The 15,897-nt window shown below is 54.4% G+C and overlaps 1 protein-coding gene across 1 annotated transcript; it reads left to right on the top strand.

Moving 5' to 3' along the window:
* Positions 1–2,286: 2,286 nt before the first annotated feature.
* On the top strand, positions 2,287–13,972 carry RBM28 (RNA binding motif protein 28). Its single transcript, XM_061566677.1, is given in 21 exon segments — positions 2,287–2,308; positions 2,311–2,481; positions 4,193–4,357; positions 4,777–4,894; positions 5,056–5,180; positions 5,426–5,520; positions 6,108–6,183; positions 6,704–6,796; positions 7,402–7,473; positions 7,608–7,949; positions 8,324–8,393; positions 8,799–8,908; positions 9,133–9,206; positions 9,737–9,872; positions 10,392–10,456; positions 11,446–11,598; positions 11,808–11,957; positions 12,336–12,410; positions 12,583–12,923; positions 13,087–13,336; positions 13,549–13,972. Coding segments are annotated over 21 exon segments (2,841 nt in total). The 3' UTR covers positions 13,687–13,972.
* The last annotated feature ends 1,925 nt before the right edge of the window (positions 13,973–15,897 follow it).

Genomic DNA, 15,897 nt, shown 5'->3' with positions numbered 1-15,897 from the left:
AGTGAGCGAGAAACTGGAGCGCCGTGCGGTGGGCGCTGCATCGGCGGCCCCCGCGCGGCGCTGCGTGGACTCCTGCCTCGCAGCCGGCGCCTCTCAAACCTGCTCCGTGACCTCGTGATTTCATGCCAAAATTCGTGTCGTTATCCCTCCACCACCCGAAAGACTCTGGAACTTCTCTCCCACAGGATACATCAGGGTCTCTCTGAGTCTGTGAACCGATATTTACACTTCCGCTTTTGCAACTGAACTCTTTCAGCGAATAGCTTTAAGCGTTTGTGTTACACTTTACATTTCGTGATTAGTTTGAAGAGCGATCGTCACGCTGAGTGCAGCTGCTGTGTCTTGTGCAACGTTTTCTACATCGAATGATTGTCAGCATTACGAAATTGTCACGCTGATACCGACGTGATTTACACGTGCCGATATATTGCTTACATTCTGATCAATACAGCGCCTCTGCATCGGCAACTTAAGTCTTTTCCAGACGAAATTTAACATCGTTAAGAAAAGCCTAAAGCCATCTGCGAGCTTTATTGGGAATCGACTGATTGATTTGTTAGCACCGTATACATAATATCTGTGTGAACGTAACAGTTTTGTCGGGTGGTGGAGGGGTTCCTCACATGATTTGTTTGCGATAAACCTTCCACCACGTGACCGAACCCAAAAACAAATCGTTGCGTTGGCTCCGGAGAAGACCTGCGATTCACGTCGCCTCCTCAACGCGACCCCTTGCACGATGGCGCAGTTACGCGGTGGCCCAGTGCTGGAGCACTCTGCTTGATGCAGAGGTTCGCGGTTCGATTCCGCAGGCCACCCTGGTTACCACTGCGGGCGTATTACACGTCTCTTTACTTGAGCCAAGGTTATTAGAGGAGCTTGGGAAACGAGACCACGGGATGGCGTTCCAACGCCGAGTCGCAAAAACACGGTGCGTCAAATAATGTTTTGCACTTATATGGGACTAATCTTGATTTGAAGCTTTCGTGACTGCAAGAATCCATACTCTTTGGTTCTTTCGGTAAAGTCACGTAGGTACAAAATCAAATAAATCACGACGTTTCGATTGCAACACAAGAAATCATCAGGTTGGAAAACCACAGCAAGATTATTTTTGCTGAAGTGTAAGAGAGATGCCGTGGTAAGAGGCTATATCGTAAGACAGGGAGGGAGGAGAGGGACGTGCAGCTGTATGGGACTACCACTTTTCATGGCAAAAGAACGGATAAGACACTGTAACATGATAACAAATGGATGTTAATGTCTTCAAAATTGAGTCTCCACTTGTCCGCAGGTGGTCTCTCCCGAGCCTGGAGCACGTTTCTCGTGATGTGGTTGCAAATTCTCAGAAGTGTTAACAATTTTTCTCAGAAGTTTTAACGGGCTGAGTCATTAGTAGCTACTGACTCTATTGTATGTAGGGTGTGTAGGTATGTATACAATAGAGTCAGTAGATACTACTGACTCTATTGTATGTAGGGTGTGTAGGTATATATACAATAGTCAGTAGATACTACTGACTCTATTGTATGTAGGGTGTCTTTCGTCTGAGGGGGGTCCAATTTCTATAACTTTTTGGTTCATGCCTTCGGAAAGGCTCTGATCATTGAGTTGACGCTCAAACGGGACGTCAGGCTTTCTTAAGAGCTCCAAATTGACACAAGCCTCATGTTTATAGATAAAATGTCGACAAAAATCGGACATTGATTCACAATGCTCAACCGACTGTGCATGACGACCTCCCTGGGGGACAATTTCACCAACACGTGACCGGCAACCCCCGACGAGACGCGGCGGTGGCGCCTCTGGTGGCCGCGTGATAAATCCGCGTGTGCGCCCGAGGGGTAAGAATCGATTTCCGTAAGTGATCGACGGCCACCGATATAAATCAGTTATCTAAAGAGGGAAGCTTTTGTGACGTGGGTCAAACGCATGGGCACTCGCGGAGAAGACGGGGGCGCAGAACAGTGGGACGTGGCAAAGACTCGCGGAGAGATGCGCGCTTGGCATGAGCGGAGCGCTGCTCCGGAGCGCGAGCAGGTTGAGCGGGGATGACGGCCGATAGACGAACTTCTAGTCAACGTGGAAGAGTAGGCCAAATATCGCCGAGAGCTCCTGTGTGGGAGTGGGGGGGGGGCTTCCGCCAGCAGCAGCTGCGGGGCTGCGCTTTACCTCCCCGCACGTCACCACACGTCTCCGAGCGGTGCAGTCACCGAACGCGCCCCCACACCCCGAGCGCATTGCCCGAGTGGAGCAACCGAACGCGACCCCCGCGTGCCGTGGTCGATGATGTCATCGCCGGGCGAGCCAATGAGCGCGCGAAGCGGGGTGGTGAAGACGCGGACATGGCGGCCCCCGTGCGTGCCACAGGCTCCTCGCTGTTTGTTCGCGGGTTGCCTCGCGACGCGAACGCCGCCGGGCTCGAGGAGGCGCTCGGGGAGTTCGGCCCCATCAGGCAGTGCTTCGTGGTCACGGAGAAGGGTACGACTCTGGCTTCCGAGCACTCACGGGCCCCACTGAAGGCGAACCGTGTCTGTGCCACGTGTTGATACAGCCGGTACTTTGTGTGGTGGTACAGGGTAGTAACACAGTGGGCTGTGTGGTAGTGCAGGGTGGTACACAGTGGGCTGTGTGGTGGTGCAGGGTGGTACACAGTGGGCTGTGTGTGGTAGTGCAGAGTGGTACACAGTGGGCTGTGTGGTAGTGCAGGGTGGTACGCAGTGGGCTGTGTGTGGTGGTGCAGGGTGGTACGCAGTGGGCTGTGTGGTAGTGCAGAGTGGTACACAGTTGGCTGTGTGGTAGTGCAGGGTGGTACGCAGTGGGCTGTGTGGTAGTGCAGGGTGGTACACAGTGGGCTGTGTGTGGTGGTGCAGGGTGGTACGCAGTGGGCTGTGTGGTAGTGCAGAGTGGTACACAGTTGGCTGTGTGGTAGTGCAGGGTGGTACGCAGTGGGCTGTGTGGTAGTGCAGGGTGGTACGCAGTGGGCTGTGTTTGGTAGGGCAGGGTGGTACACAGTGGGCTGTGTGTGGTAGTGCAGAGTGGTACACAGTTGGCTGTGTGGTAGTGCAGGGTGGTACACAGTGGGCTGTGTGGTAGTGCAGGGTGGTACACAGTGGGCTGTGTGGTAGTGCAGGGTGGTACACAGTGGGCTGTGTGGTAGTGCAGGGTGGTACACAGTGGGCTGTGTGGTAGTGCAGGGTGGTACACAGTGGGCTGTGTGGTAGTGCAGGGTGGTACACAGTGGGCTGTGTGGTAGTGCAGGGTGGTACACAGTGGGCTGTGTGTGGTAGTGCAGGGTGGTACACAGTGGGCTGTGTGTGGTGGTGCAGGGTGGTACACAGTTGGCTGTGTGGTAGTGCAGGGTGGTACAGTGGGCTGTGTGGTAGTGCAGGGTGGTACGTAGTGGGCTGTGTGTGGTAGTGCAGGGTGGTACACAGTGGGCTGTGTGTGGTGGTGCAGGGTGGTACACAGTGGGCTGTGTGTGGTAGTGCAGGGTGGTACAGTGGGTTGTGTAGTAGTGCAGGGTGGTACAGTGGGTTGTGTGGTAGTGCAGAGTGGTACACAGTTGGCTGTGTGGTGCAGGGTGGTACAGTGGGCTGTGTGGTAGTGCAGGGTGGTACGCAGTGGGATGTATGTGGTAGTGCAGGGTGGTACACAGTGGGCTGTGTGTGGTGGTGTAGGGTGGTACAGTGGGCTGTGTGGTAGTGTAGCCTGCTCTGACCCACTCTATAGTAGGGCAGGTGTACGGAGTGCTGTGTATGGTAGTGCAGGGTGAAATACAGTACTGTGTGGTAGTGCAGGGTGATCGTGCTGTGTGGTAGTGCAGGGTGGTACAGAGCGGAGTTGTGTGCGATGTAACTGAGGGAGATGATTACTGCAGTAAGATTTAAACTTAATACGTAGGCTTTCGCAGCGAATATCATACATAATATTGCGTTAGGCCACGTCATGATCTGGCCAAATTTGTGTTGTTACAACCTTCCACCACCTCGAGACAGCCAAACAAATATTTTATACTATAGTTTATACTGTCAAAATATCCGAGTGCAGATTCACTCCACATCGTAGCACCGTGTTCACAGTCTCAGACCGCTTTCGTCTAACTTTTCCCTTCCAGCCTCGTCGAGTCTCAAGACCAGGGGGATTGACTGAGTCGTGTCTCTGCTGTGCGCGTACCCCTTGTCGATGCCAGGCTCCCCTCACTGCAAGGGCTTTGGCTACGTGACGTTCGCGCTGCCCGCTGACGCCGCGCAGGCGCTAAAGGGGAAGGTCGAGTACCATGGACACAAGCTCGTCACCACCGTCGCCAAGAAGAAGCCCCCGGTCAAGAAGACCAAGCCCTCTAAGACCGAAGCAGGTGCGCCCAGAAGAAACCTTGCTCGCTCGCCCGCCCATCCACAAAGTTTGCCGTTTAGAGCAGGGCGGGGAACCTCTCACTTCCAGATGCCATTTATCATTCTGCTTGTTTACCCAGCAAAACCTCACCAAGTCTCAAGACTCATTTTCAGGAAGGTGCTACTGAGTTTTCATAGTAAGGGTGGGCTGGAGGGATATTTCAATACGTTACTGTTTTGACTGATTAGCGAGTATTTTTTTAATTGTGTAATTTTGACTGACTGGCACACGATGGCCGACTCTTCTTCAAATGACGTCATGGGATGTTTAACATCCACTGTGAAGCAGGCTGTGCAGAGTGTGTTACGGTTAATACACCCACGGTGTGTGAGGTGCGCTACTGCGTGTGAAGCGTGTGACGCATCTGTGTGCGTTCATCAGAGGAGGCCCCGACGGCGGAGGAGCCGGCGTGGGAGAAGCAGCCGAGGCAGCGGCCGACCCTTGAGCTCGCCGGCCTGCCCCCAACGCTGGACCCGGAGATGCTGGAGTCGCTGTGCAGGTGCCACCGAGACGCAGAAACGTGACTTCGCATCGTGAAAAATACCATCGTGGCAATGCGAATAACCTCGCGTGGTGGTACGGCAGATGGTTTGCGTTTGGCGACGATGCGTCTGGCGGCGTCGGCATGTGACCTCGCGGTGTGGCCCCGTGCGTGAGCAGGCAGCGTGCCGGGGTGCTGGACGTGGCCCGTGTGCCCGACCACCCGACCAAGGCCCACGTCAGCTTCTCCACCGTGCGGGAGGCCACCACCGCGATGACTTACTGGCAGCAGAACCTAATCCAAGGTCCCCACTGCGCACCAGAGGAGCCTACAACCTCCGACTCGCACCGGCTCACTCGCTCACCGGCTCACTCGCACATGTTCAATAGAGTTATGGTCATTCGTGTCTGAAATATTGCACGTGTTATAGATTTCATTATCATTATTAATACTAACTTAACCATGATAACAAGACTTATTTTCATGATAAGAAACAAAATGTTTGGTGAAGCCCGTTTGGTAACGCCGTGGGTGCTTATGTGTGTGCAGGCAAACGCGTCTCGGTAGGGTTGCTGTACCGGCCGGGCATCATGAAGAAGTCTCGCCTTCGTGCCCGTCTCATCGTGCGCAACCTCAGCTTCAAGGTTTGTGCTGAGCACAGGGCCCAATCGCCCAAAACGTCAAGCAGCCAGCCACAAACAGCACATTATAATAGACAAGAGTGTAACACGTTTCTGGAAGTGAGCAAGATTGTTATTGTAAGAGTCGAGGGAAAAGAGATGATGGGACCAGGGAATTCCAGAGTGGAGCAGTGCGAGGGGGAAGCGAGAAGTGCGGCGTCCTGCAGCGTGGCGAGCGAGGGAGGAGCTGATTTTGCGTGTTGTGACCTGCATGTGGTGGTTCAATTCAGTGTGGATGAGACGAAACATTGATTTTCTGTAAGAGTCCTCAACATGGGTGGAGGAATCAACGAGTGAATTTTACAAGAACAGTCACCATCCTAGGAGCGATAGAAGATTGATAACGAGGTGACTGACCGCCGGTGAGCGAGCGGTGTGAATCGGTAAGCGCTGGATCATTGGACAAAGTACGTGGTAGTGCGTGTCATGGAGAGCGACATTGTGATAAGTGGCGGTCGCATATCATTGGTGGGTAGCGCTCATTGCAACGGGGAATTTGAGATGATGGACGAACATCTTTCACTCTCGGCAATGCTCGTTTGTGTTTGCAGTGTTCACAGGGCGACCTGAAACGAGCGTTCTCTCCTTTTGGAATCGTGCTGGAGGCGAACATCCCAAAAAAACCAGGTAAGACGGCGGGGTGCACCCTGTGCCTCCTCGGGGTTTGTTGTTGTTATGACCATCATTCCACTTCTTTGTCAAGCAATGCTTCGTCGGGTCTCAACTCTTTTTCAGAAGGGTCCTGCCACGTTTTCAAAGCTGCTGTGTGTATTCCTAGCTGAATCATTCACATTTTTCAGCATTGGGATGTTGTAGCCAACAAGAGTTACATTGTGTGCTTACAGGAGGAAACTGGAAACCCTGTTCATAACAGGGGGAGAACATAGAAACTGCACGCAGATAATACACCCGTGTCCGATTATGGAACCAGGCCCTTTTTGCCGTGAGGCACTTGGAGGACGTGGCCGTTACGTTGCAGGCCGTGCGTGCAAGGGAAACGGCGGCACGAGCAGGGAAAATACCGCAATATGCTCGCGGATGCTGCTTGCCGTTTGCTGCTCCTAGTGGAATGAGCCATTGCCGTGTGCTTGATATTGTTATTATATTGGTATTGTAATTTATATTATTTTGATTGATTTTATTTCAGATGGGAAGATGAAGGGGTTTGGCTTCGTTCAGTTCACCAGCATGCCAGACGCCACCAAGGCTCTGAAGGAGATGAACAGCAAGGAGATTAAAGGTGTGGATGCTCAACTTCTGGTGATGTTACATACGTCTGCTCTGTGTGGTGTGTGTGCATGTGTTCACCTGGCGAGGCTGCATTGGATGGGTCATGTAGTTTGCATGCACAACCAGCGCATACTCATGCAGCTTCTGCTTTGGCCAAATTGAGGGGACTAAACAGGCACGGCATAGGCTAGAGAAGGGATGGGTTGATGTGGTTCAGGAAGATGCGGAGCTAAGTGGACTTACTGGTACCGGTGGTGTCAAGATTTGTCTCCGAGTAGGAGGCTCATAAAGGATGCCACTGGGTAGTTGGAGGCAGTCGCCCTCCAGCAACAGCGGAGCGACGTTCACAGCAACGAGCGGGGTGGTGGGCGTCTAAAATGCAGCATAGTGGCACAGTGTTGAGCGCAGATGTGGTGCCTCTCCCAGTCGTCTCAGTCAATCAACCCATGGCACCTGGGTCTGTCCTGTGAGCTCATGCCAGCAGCGAGACAAGTGTTGGCCTCATAGTCCATCTAGCTTGGCGTTGTCTCTGTGGGGACATCACCGCATGAGTCGTGGGTGCCGTTGTCGTTGATTGCTTGTTTTGGTCGGACACTCGCGGTCTTTGTCTGGCAGGACGGGCCGTGTCCGTGGACTGGGCCCTGGCCAAGGACAAGTATGAGTTGGCCAATGCATCCAAGGCACCTGGTACCAAGCACACACCTATACAAACACACACCTGTACGCACCTTCACAAGCACACACCTGTACAAAGACACGTGGCTGTAGCCTCAAACTTGTACACACACCTGTATCGACCCAACTGTGCTGTGTGGCTGCAGGAAAGAAGGCAGAGGGCAAGCAAGGTGCAATAAATGAAGGGAGCAAGGGGCCCGCTGGAGATGAGGAGGAGGATGATGAGGATGATAAGGATGATGAGGATGACGAGGATGATAAGGAGGAGGGGGCGGAGCGTGTGGCCCAGGCGGCGCCACCCGGGCGGGAGACGCGAGCAGGGCCGCGGAGCGGAGACGGCGACTCGCAGAGTGAATCCGGCTCGGACGAGGGCAGCACTGCAGCCTCCGACGACGACGATGACGACGTGGAAGGGCACGACGGCTCGGATGACGAGTCGGACGATGAAGACGGCTCGGACGATGAGGACGACGACGAGGAGAGTGACGGTATGTTCGCGTCGCCATGGCCGATCCCGTTGGCTCCACGCACGGCACACGCGCCGCGTCGTGTGCGTCGATTGTTATTTTCCGTGCGAATTTGTGCGGTCGGTGACTTCCACCCGTCGGGTCGGCAGCTGCAGAGACGAGGCGTGGAACGATGCGTTGGCTCGGCGGGTAAAATAACGTCCGTCACCTCGTTATAACAAACGGCGCTTAGAACGACGATCCCCGTCTGTAATGAGCGCATGGCGGTCGTGTAATGTCACCCACCCCGCGTGTAACAATCGTGTATGCACGGTCAAAATCTCCAATCCTCGTGTTTCTGCGGCCGTGTCTTTGCCTTAACACGACGTGTCTGTTTGTCTCTGCTACCACTGCAGGTGAAAAGAAGCGTGCGGTGAATCGCAACCTCCCCAGTGACGTGGGCGAGGGCAAGACGGTCTTCATCAGGTTTGTTGTTGCTCATCTTCCCACTTCTCCCGTGTCTCTCCGTGTCTCCCCGTGTCTCCCTGCACCTCGCCACTCAATCCACGCCTTTCCTAATGTTATCCCCATTGCGTTATCCGACCGCGTGGCTCAGCGGCAGAGTGAGCTGTTCGCAGTTGCAAGTTTGACTCAGCCCATCATACCATCGCGGTCGATAAAATCAGCACCGCTTGGCATTGTATCAAGGGATTATTGATATCAGTTTTATTACGCACAGGGTTTCGGAATCTGGATTCAAACCCAGGGTCTCAACAGTGCCGGCTTGGCGCTTGTGACCTCCGAGCCACGCGGCCTCCTCGTTTCCGAATGCAGGTGAATCATCCTGGTCATCGTCATCACCATCATTGTCGTTATTCTCTTTGTGTTTAGGAATCTCTCCTTTGACTCTGAGGAGGGCCCCCTGGGCGAGGTGCTAACCAAGTTTGGGAAGCTGCGCTACGTTCGCGTGGTCCTGCACCCTGACACGGAGCACTCGAAGGGTGAGGGGGGGGGGAGAGGGAGGGAGGAGGAGTGCCTCCTCCTCCCTCCCAGGACCAGCCGTGAGTTTACTGCACCCACCCAGCTCTGGATCCGGCCGCACTTCTTTCCCATGACTGTCCACGGCACTGGTCGCCGGGCTGCGTCGTGCCGTGTTTTGCCACGTTGTGCCGTGTTGTGCCGCGTCGTGAAGTGACCACGCCGTGCGTGCGTGTCCGCCCCGCAGGTTGCGCGTTCGCTCAGTTCCACACGGCGGAGGCGGCGCAGGCGTGCATCGCCGCGAGCCAGGGCCCCGAGGAGGTGAGCGCGACGGCGGGCCCTGAGCCATTGGACCCCAAACGTTGATTCTTGGTACTGCCCAGGGTGGCAATTGCTAATGTTTTTTCAATGAGAAAAGGGTCATTAAAGAAGGATAAATCTTGACTTAAAGCTTTCGTGATTGCAGGAATTCATATTCTTTGAGTCGTCATCAGGAAAAGGGGTGATGACGTCCGCTTGTGTTGCGATCGAAACGTCGTAGCTTTTTGTTATTTTATTTGAACCTATCTACGTGACTTTATAGAAAGACCCAAAGAATATGAAGAAGGATAGTTTGATAGAATTCAATTTTTTTAATCAAAAGTAACTTGAAGCATCGACGGCGTACGACAACGGTAAGGGTAGCATCTCTACAACAGGCTGTATTCATGCGATGCTTGCTGCGAGCACACCGTAGCGGTGCTCGTGGTGCTCGCTGCTCTGTATGGTTGTGTGGGCGAGCGTGAGCGTGCGTGTGTGAGCGTGGTTGCGTGGGTGAGCATGCTTGAGCATTCGCCGTTTCCACCCTCCAGGCTGGTGGCCTGGCTCTAGACGGGCGCCGTCTGGTGATGTGTTTGGCCGTGAGCCGCGACGAGGCCCGCACGCTGGCCGACAAGAAGGACGCAAAGCCGACCGACCGGCGCAACCTTTACCTGGCGCGCGAGGGCCGTGAGTGATGCCCGCCCGCGTCGGTCACACCGCACACGGTCATTCGCACCCTTCATTTGGAAATTAAAGGCACGTCACAGGAGTGCGATTGTGGCCATGCAACTCAAACTATGGACCCCGTGTAGTCAACTACTGCGGTCTGCGCTCCTTCAACGGAAGAGTAACAGCTAAACGAAACTGTGGGCCAGTTTTTACATGCAGTGTCTCGTCAGCTGGGCTGGGCCTTTCTGAATCGATGCTGGTGAACTTCCAGATGTTATAGGCAAGATCCCTCTCTGTAAGATATGGGTCCAAGCTTAATACGGGTCTTAGTTTATTTTGTGTTCTGTATTGTATAATTTTGCGTCAAAATCTAGGACTCTTAATGGGAGGAACTTGGTGAGGCCTTCCTGGGTAAACGACCAGAGCAACAATAACGAACTGAGCATGTGAGAGCCCATCAAGTTAGAACGATGTGGCGCCTGTGTGTATAGGTGTGTGAGTGACGCCATGTGTGTTGTGCTCTGTGCCGTTGGACAGTGATCCGAGCTGGAACGGCAGCAGCTGAAGGTCTCGGCTCAGCTGACCTGGCCAAGCGAGAGAGGGTAAGAGCACCAGCAGCCTCGGCAGCAGTGACATCCACACGGCGCTTTGTACCAGGCTAGGTGCTTTTTGCGGTCACGTTTTCTTTAAACACAGTTGCTGAGCATAGGCCCCTAGGTCCAAAACGTCAAGTGGCCAGCAACAAACAATACTGTCCAAGTTCTAACAGATAAGAGTGCGACACATTTCTTGTATTGAGCAGGGTTATTGTTGTTAGAGCTTGGGGAACAGACGATGGGAAGGATTTCCACAGTGGAGTGGTGCGAAGGAAGGAGCAGAGAGAGGGAGAAGTGAGGGGACCTGCAGTGTGGTGGTGGGTAGGTGGGTGAGTGTGTGTGTGTGTATATATGTGGCAAAGACACAGAATCCCCCCTTATAGCCTTGACAGGCTGTTGGGACAAATGCTTTTAGAGAGCAGCACCTACTAAGGCTGACATGACACACAAGGCGATGGATGCCCGGCACCTCGCCTGGAGGCCTTCGTCTCCCCAATGCTGATGTCAACACAGCACCAGGTGCTCATTTAAGGTTGAGTCAACATAGGGGAGTCCCAGTACACAGATATTCGCCACCGATGTTACTACTACTATTTGTATTTTACCAGGTAAGGCCCACTGAGCTACGTAGCTCTTTTTCAGAAGTGACCTGGCCACAAATGATAGCCCAATGAAGTGGCTTATCATTTGGAAATGTATAGCAGGTAAATGTTAGCCATGAGTGGGAATTTAACTCGGGTCACCAGGTGCCTAGCGCAATATGCTCACCGCTATAATACCGCTCCCCACTCCACATCAAAAACTGCCAATCGCCAAGTGGCGGTGATGTCACCACGGCACCTATGCCAGGCCAGTTGTATTTCGGAAATGCCAGAATAAGCTTGCCACACACATACACACACATACACATGTACAAACATATGTGCGAGGCGCCGGACGGCCATGTGAGCTCGGCGTGCCTCACTCGGCGGTGCCGGGGCCGCTCCCCTCTGCAGTTTGAGCAGCTAAAGCGGCAGAAGCTGCGGCGCGTCACCGTGTTCGTGTCGAGCACGCGCCTCTGCGTGCACAACATCCCCAAGTCGGCGGACGACAAAAAGCTGCGCTCCATCTTCCTGTGCGCTGGCGGACCAGGTGCCCGCATCACCGAGGTGAGAGCCGCACACTCCTCGTCCCACACACCCCCCCCCCCTCCTCCTACACGCTCCTCCTCGCGCACACTCCTCGGTGCCACTGAGCCACCCCCGTCTCGCTCGTTATTTTTTGCGTGAACTTGAAATGTGTGCCACGTGGCCCATGACCCCAGCTCTCGTGTGCGTGCGTGCGTGCGTACGTGTGCGTGTGTTCCCTGGGCCTCCAGTGTCGTATCATGCGCGACATGCAAGTTGTGAACAGCCGCGGGCTGGGCCAGTCGAAAGGCTTTGGCTTTGTGGAGTTTGTGGAGCACGAGCACGCATTGACGGCGCTGCGCAGCACCAACAACAACCCGGCCATCTTCGGTCCAGCCAAGGTGCGTGCAGAAACCCCTCCGGCAGGGCGACGGTGCGGCGGCAACGCCGGTGTCTCTCGGCAACCGGCCCCTGGATTTGATTGCCGACTCGGGTGCCTTTCTGTGTGGAGGTTGTGTATTTTCTCTTCCTGTTCTGCGTGGCTTTCCTCCAAAATCTCCGGTTTCTTTCCATAGCTCAAAAATTTTTACAATGTAACTAGTGTTGGCCAATTGTCCCAATGCTGAAATATTACCTGCAAAGTGCTCAGTTGTGATCACAAGTGGCAACAATGGACCCTCCTGTGAAAACTTGGCTGGACTTTCTTAAAAGAGATAATAAGAACTCGGTTTGCAGGGCTCGCTGTGTTTGGTCTAACTCGACGTGTGTGTGTAATTCAGCGCCTGATCGTAGAGTTCTCCCTTGAAGACCGGGTGAAGCTCAACGCAAAGGAGGCCCGATTGCTCAAGAGTCGGGTGAGTGGGTGACGACCGCTCGGCTACCTCCCTCGCGCTCCTCACGAGCCGCCTTCACTCACCCACACACGTCTCGGCTTCCCACGTGTCTCTGGGTTGCACCCCGCGTTGTTTGGCACGATGTCCTACTCCAGGTGCCGGGTTATTGAAGTTGTTTGTTTCATTTTTTTAGCAGAAGCAGGTGGCCGTGAAGGGGAAAGGGAATGTGGCGATGGATGTAGCAGGAGGGGGTGCAGGAGGAGTATGGAAGGGCAAGGCTTCTGGGAATGCCAAGGGACAGAAAGGGATGAGCGCCGTGGCTCAGGAGAGCCGAGGATCGGAGCCGCGCAAGACAGGGGCGCAGGAGCCCGGGAGGGCGAAGGTCGGCGCCGGGGGAGCCGTGGGGAAGGGGGGGGGCGGCACTGGCCGGTGGGCCGGCTTCCAAACACGTGTGGAGGAGCAGCGCCAGGAGGAGGGAGACGGTCCGCGCCGGAAGCTACTGCCACTGCCTTCACACTCTGGGCCCAAAATCCGGTGAGGCGCCATGACCTGAACACTATCACTAAGCCTAACCTTTAACCTGTCCCTTCTCATTCCATGCTCGCTGTAGCCGGTGTAAGTGCTCATTTGCTTTGGGGGGTGCTTCTCGGTGCTGTGCTGCTCGTTCCGAACGACCCTACTCTGTGCACTGGTGCAGAAAACGCGACAAGGGGAAGCCGTTGGCCATGAAGAGAGACCAGAAACCTAAGAACAAGAAGAGCAGAGCCGAGAGGAGAAGTGGTGGGGCAGGGGGGGAGGGGCTGCCACAGCAGGCGGTGTCACGCGTCCCAGCTCGAGTGGCACCGGCGCAGCGAACAACTCCGGCGCAGCGAACAACTCCGGCGCAGCGAACAACTCCGGCGCAGCGAACAACTCCGGCGCAGCGAACTCCGGCGCAGCGAACTCCGGTACAATGACATCCACCACATCCCCCATCACCGTCCTACATTAGGAGTAGCGCTTGGGAATGGGTGGTTTGATTAAGGGGCTTTACTTAGAGTTCAGCCAGGGCCATACGCCATCCTGTAGGGTCACGTGGGAACGCTGTGTTGTGCGAGTGAAAAAAGTGGAGGCCACTTTTGCTGTTAATGGAAATGCCTGTCTCCCCTTTCCTCTGAAGCGAGCGGAGAAGCGAGCGCACCAGGCGGACCACGCGGAACGCCGTTTTGGAGATCTTGTCAAGCGCTACAAGCAGCGAATATTTGGCTCGGAGCAAGCGGCCATGCGACCCATGGCCAGCAAGTGGTTCCAAGAGTGACCGCAGCAATCCCCAACACCGCACGCTTGCACCAGACACGGGCACACGCGTACCCAAACACACACATTTACCTAGGCACCTCCGATTAGTATGGTTGGCTACGTAGAGTGCGAAAGAAGTTCAACATACATACGTCAAAGACATGGGCTTCATATCAGGCCACTCTGCCTGAACATGGGCTTTCAAGATAATATTATTACCGAGATCCGTATTGAATAGAACGTTTATTGGTTTGCCACTGCACATATGAAACTGTCTCGCAATAAACGTCCACCTTTTTACCACATGCAATGACATATCTCGATATGGATGGGGCTACTCGTTGTAGTTCTGTGTCTAACTCCTGCTCCAGTCTACCAGCGACCTGTAAAACGTTCAGTGAGAAATTAATCCTTGCTTCCACTTGGGAACAGATGGATATTACTAATCTGAGCAAGACATTTTTTGTTTTTAAAATACACGGCACAATTAATTCAGGATTCAAGAGCATGGTCTTGCGTTCCGGCGTTACGAACACCACAAGCGAGAAGTCGACGTGCGGGGCTGCGTTGCGTGCCAGTGGTGCAGGTGGGGTTGAGCCTTGTGTGGCTGGGTCGCACATTGATCACTCTCGTGCCTTGCAGCAAGAAGGGCCTGGGTTCGATTCACAACTCTGGCGTGTTTCTGCGTGGAGTTGACATGTTCTCCCCCTATTCCGCATGGGATTGCGCTGGCTGCAATGTAACCGGTATTGGCCAATCATCCCAATGCAAATTACTTTATTGGGTATTACGCATAGTAACATTGCCCTCGCCCTACTGTCAAAACTTAGGAGGACCCTCCTGAACAAGCGTTGAGACTCCCTGAGATTTCCTCGGTAAATGTGATGGCGGTTGACTAACGTGACTTTTCAGTATCGGTCACCCGGCATGCGTGTTGCCCCTTGCGTTGGGGGGGGGGGGGGTCCGCTGCCCGAGCGTGGCGGAGCGGGGGGACCTTAGTGATCCGGTCCCGTGAGCTCCTATACGCGTTCGTCTCCAGCAAATCACCCACATTCTCACTCTTTGCTTCGACATCCATCAGCTGTCTGTGAGTCTGGAAAACCTGCAGCTGCAGTCTTAGCTGATTTTTAGTCGGAGCATATATCCACACCCGGCATACCACATCCGGTATACCCTCTTGCTATGCCTACTCATCGCTGAGAAATTAAGCCCCGCTGTGTCCTTACTGTGCCTAAGGGAATCTTTGCAATATCAATGTGCGATGACGTCGCAGTGCAATGACCCAGAGTGCGGTGACGTATATTACAACATTGCTGCTCAAAGGGCTTTTGGTCATTGTTCTGAAGCTGCCCCTCGCACCCACAAGACAAGGAAACGCCTATAGCCTTAACAGACTGTCGGGGAAAGTCCTGTTGGCGAGCACCTATGAAGGCCGGCACGGCACACGAAGAGCTGGGTGGCCAGCACCACGCCCGGCTGCCTTTGTCTCCCTGGTGGTGATGTTTACACACCACACCAGGTACTTATTTGAGCCTGAGCCGACCTAGAAGAGGCCCAGAACTGTTTCAGATAATCGTCACTGGTTTTGGCAGCGGGAATTGAACCCGGTCGCCAGGTTCGTGGTGCAGCGCGCGAACCGCTGCACGATCACCCACTGCACGATCACCCACTGCACGATCACCCACAGCTGCACGATCACCCACAGCTGCACGTGCACTCCCCCACCCAACTCGAAGAGGGAGGGGCCTAAACAAAGGCGGGGCCTGAATGTGAAGGGGCGGAGCCGAACCAGGAAAGTGCGGGGCCGAGAGGAGGTGGTTCGATCCCTGTTCATTTCAGATCAAAACAAACACGTGCAGAAAGCAGAAGTACAGCGTTAATACCAATACCCGCCATTCGCCACTAAGTGACGGTGACGTCACCACGGCGCCTGTGCCAGACCAGGTGCACTTTGAGGCCACGTCAAGTGTCGAAGTGTTGAAGGCTTGCTAACAGGAGGTTTCGGGACGGACCCGGTGGGGGGTTGGCTGACTGAGATGACTGGTAAATGCACCAGCTGTACCCCCTACTGTGCTAACTGGATGTGTTTTATACGCCCCGCGCTCTGCTCATTGTTGTGAGGGTCGCTCCTCCGCCCTCCGGTGTTGGAGGGCGACTGCCTTCAACTGATCAGCAGCGTCCTTCACGATCCTCCTCCATCGAGATCGATCTTGACACCGCTGGTACCAGT

The sequence above is a fragment of the Lethenteron reissneri genome, chromosome 37, assembly GCF_015708825.2.
Source record: "Lethenteron reissneri isolate LAM-NWPU_2019-01 chromosome 37, ASM1570882v1, whole genome shotgun sequence".
In the NCBI taxonomy this organism is placed as follows: Eukaryota; Metazoa; Chordata; class Hyperoartia; order Petromyzontiformes; family Petromyzontidae; genus Lethenteron; species Lethenteron reissneri.
The sequence above is the reverse complement of the archived record's forward strand: the minus strand, read 5'-3'. Positions and strand labels throughout refer to the sequence as shown.